At 44.2% G+C, this 3,522-nt stretch overlaps 1 protein-coding gene across 1 annotated transcript; it reads left to right on the top strand.

Annotated features, from left to right (window-relative positions):
* Positions 1 to 2,135: 2,135 nt before the first annotated feature.
* LOC114818593 (TRPM8 channel-associated factor 2) lies at positions 2,136 to 2,749 on the top strand (the record flags this gene model as incomplete). Its single annotated transcript, XM_029085056.1, has 1 exon — positions 2,136 to 2,749. A coding segment is annotated over exon 1 (614 nt), but the record flags the coding sequence as incomplete, so codon positions are not given.
* Between the last annotated feature and the right edge of the window lie 773 nt (positions 2,750 to 3,522).

The following is a 3,522-nucleotide window of genomic DNA, read 5'->3' as shown; positions in this document are numbered from 1 at the left end:
GGATGATCTTTAAGGTCCTTTCTAACCCAAAGCAGTCTGTGATGCTATGATTCTATATTTCCATGTTCACCAAAGCCACCTGACTGAATAGTCAAAAAAGCAAAAGCATTTACCTAATCAAAGAGTTTCAGCCTGGGAGGTGATTGTCTAGGCCTGGGCCCATGGGCAAGGGTTCTGGGTGGAGGCCCCAGATGAGATATAAGTGCACTTAAATGCATTTTTGGTGCACTCACGACCCTGCCTTTCAGCTGAAACTGCCAGCAGAAAACTATACAGGTTGGCTATTTTGCCAACGTGTTCTCCACTCCCAGGGAGTTGGAGTGAGTCAGTGAAGTCACTAGCTTGAGATCAGCTAGGTGCTTCACTGAAGTTATAGGAAGCAAATATTAAATGGCTAGAGTTTCCATTCACTCCAACCTGGGGCAGATGTGAAATAGCACCCTATTCCTTCTCCCCATGGGCCATATCTCTAAGTCTCTGCCCTGTCCCCTTGCTGATTCAGGAAGGCACCCAGAATCTTGCTAGGTCAGCTTATGCAAGAAGGTGGCACCTGGTGCGGGATTGTATTTTTTTAAAAAATTATATTAACACAGCTTTACCCTGCTGGTTAGTTTCTCTGTCTGGACAGGTGGAGAAATGTGGAACCTGCTACACCAGTGTAGCCCCAGAGGAGATACACTGGTCATGAATGGACGCAGTTATCTATCCTAGTGTTCAGGTAAATGGGTGGGGAGGCAATGAGACTGCACTGCTTATGCCAGAAGGCATGTTCCTAAGCACACAGCCTTGCAAAGCCTGAGTCTGTCTAGTTCTTCAGCACCCCGTAGATAATGTTCTGGAGGGGGTTTGATCTTCTCTGTTGCCCAGTAAATATGTTGTTGTTATTGCTAGAGGCAAGCCACAGGCCTTGTACTAATTTAACAGCTCAGGACTCACCAGTAACTGTCTTGAGCAACCACTGGTCTCTTTTAGATATAACTTCAGAAATTTATACGGGTCAGGAAAGAGTTGGGAGGGCTGTCTCCTATAGCTTAACACTGGTTCTGCATATTTATCAGATATGTTAGAGGTCTAACATTACTAAGTAGTCATCATGTAACTGACCCATGGGCCAGCAAGAAACAAGTTGTTTTTAAGATGTATAAAAATAACTCCGAGGGGACCTAAGATTAAGGAGGAAGGAAGAACTCCCCTCTCCTTCCCTCTGTTGAATTCCTCCCAGCAAACAACTGAGGATATTGATGGCAAATCATCTCTTCTAAGAAAAAACTGGCATGACTGAACATCAGGACCCAACACTGAGGAAATGGTTAGATACTGGAGAACCTGTGGATATAAATTTTAACTATAACATTATTGGGATTTAGCAATGATTGAATAATTTCTATTATATATGTTAGTATCAATGTATCTGGGTTAATATTTTTCCTGTATAGTAATCACTCAGCCAAGGCACTAATGAGACTAACAAGAAATTCTTTACTCTGTGTATAAGGCATATACAGAGTAAGCCTATACAGCTTTCATTTGGTGCAACCCAGTGACAGCAGGTGTAGAATGGCATGAGTGTCACTGGTTCCACCTCTGCCAGTGGGGTATAACAAAGCCCTAAGCTCTTAGAGATAACTGAAGGTCTTTACTTCCTTGAGATGCAAGAGTTCCTCTTAAAATTGAGCTGTGGAAACCTAATAGCTTGTGGCTAGACCTAGTCATCTGAAGTCTACGTATTATCTAATTAAAAAATGATTTGGATTGTTCTTCTACAACACCAGGCATGTTAGTGCTAGTAAAGCAGTTTCCCAACAATTCAGTCATTCATAGGCAGAAGGATATAGAAAGGCTTAACTGGAATTATGTCTTCAATGTACATTTCCTAACATGTCTGTTGGGGTTATGGTGTGACTAGCAGCTATTCAGTTTCCTCATTCCTGTCATGTTTTTCTGGCTCACCTTACTGCTGGGCTATATATCTGTGCATCACTTGTGGATGCAGATTCCTCCTGAGACTGTAGGACAGAATAGCTGGTATGTATCTCAATAGCTCATATCTGTTAACCATTTCAAATGTGGCTTCTAATCTAAAAAGTGCTTACCTTTCTTCTTTTTTCAGTACTCTTTAAAGAGAGGTCTATCAGATGGATTCCACAGCAGCCTATGCCTCTCTGGTGAAAGATGTTAATTCATTTGAGTTCACAACAAGCTATCATCCATGTGAGCTGTTGCTCATTGGAGATGAAACCTTCCCAGTGCTGGTGAGCACCAATGGGCAAGTGCTGATTGCAGCATCTTGTTATGGGAAGGGCCGGATGGTGGTTGTTTCCCATGAGGGAATCTTGAAGGACTCCAAGTTTTCCCAGTTCCTCAGAAATGCTGTGAAGTGGCTCAAACCCTCCCCCGAGGCCCTGGTTGGGGTCCATCCTCATTTGGATTCCCTCTCCCAGCTGCTGCTCAGGGCTGGCACCAAAGTGCAGGCTGGGGCAGAGCTCAGCTCTTCCCTGGGGGTCTACTGCATGGATGCCTACAGCACACAAGCAAAAGACCTGGTTGGCTTTGTAAAGGCGGGTGGAGGGCTGCTCATTGGAGGCCAAGCGTGGTACTGGGCCAGTCGACATGGCAAGGAGAAGGTGCTGTTTGAATTCCCTGGGAACCAGGTGACCAGCGTGGCTGGTGTGTACTTCACAGGCAGCGTGGCAGAGATTGGCACTTTCTCAACGTCCAAAGAAATGCCGAGGATTCCTCTGATCACCCAGTGAGTATTTTAATATTTGTTTGCACTGTCTTTAGACTGTATATAGTGTTAATTCTGCCTTGAGTTTTCTGTTATTGGCCTGCTGGAACAAAAAAGATCTGTTCTCCCTGTCCCCCAAAGGAAATGACCCTGAATGGATACAGATGTGCAGGAGGTGAAGGTGCTTTTACAGGTTATTGAGAAAATACCAAAGAGATTGGTTTATGTGCTCCATCTTAAAATGTTCAACAGTTGGTTCTTTCAAGAGAAAGAAACTTTTGGTTGTGTCTGCTCTGCAGTCCTACAGCACATTTAGCCTTTTTTTTTCCCCCTATGTCAATAGCACAGCTATGGGGCCACTTCCTGTGGTATTGAAATCCTTCCTGGGGCAAGACATGGGAAAGACAAAAGATGACCTTTATCTTTCCTGGTTATCTCCTGCAGTGTGGTGTAAACTTTGAGGCATTTGTAACGGAGTTCTTTGTTATAGGGTGTTGCTGCACTTTAGGTTGCACTTCAAAGTCCCTGGGAAGCATGGGGTAGATACTATATGGATCCATATAGGTTGGATATTGTCCACACAGGGTCCATGATCTAGCTGTGCATGCCCCACTAGACTGTGTATTGTGTAGATGCCTGCTGGTGGAGGCAACATAGCATCATAGGTGATCCTTTCCTGCCCAGAGCTGCAAATAAAATAGAATAGAACAGAATAGTTCCATCTGGAAGAGATCATCTAGTCCCACTGCCTGATCACTTCAGAGCTCACCAAAAGTTAAAGCATGTTGTTAAGG

This window comes from Antrostomus carolinensis, unplaced genomic scaffold (genome assembly GCF_000700745.2).
Source record: "Antrostomus carolinensis isolate BGI_N321 unplaced genomic scaffold, ASM70074v2 scaffold55255, whole genome shotgun sequence".
Lineage (NCBI taxonomy): Eukaryota > Metazoa > Chordata > Aves > Caprimulgiformes > Caprimulgidae > Antrostomus > Antrostomus carolinensis.
Note: the sequence above shows the minus strand (reverse complement) of the source record. Positions and strands in the feature narration are given on the sequence as shown.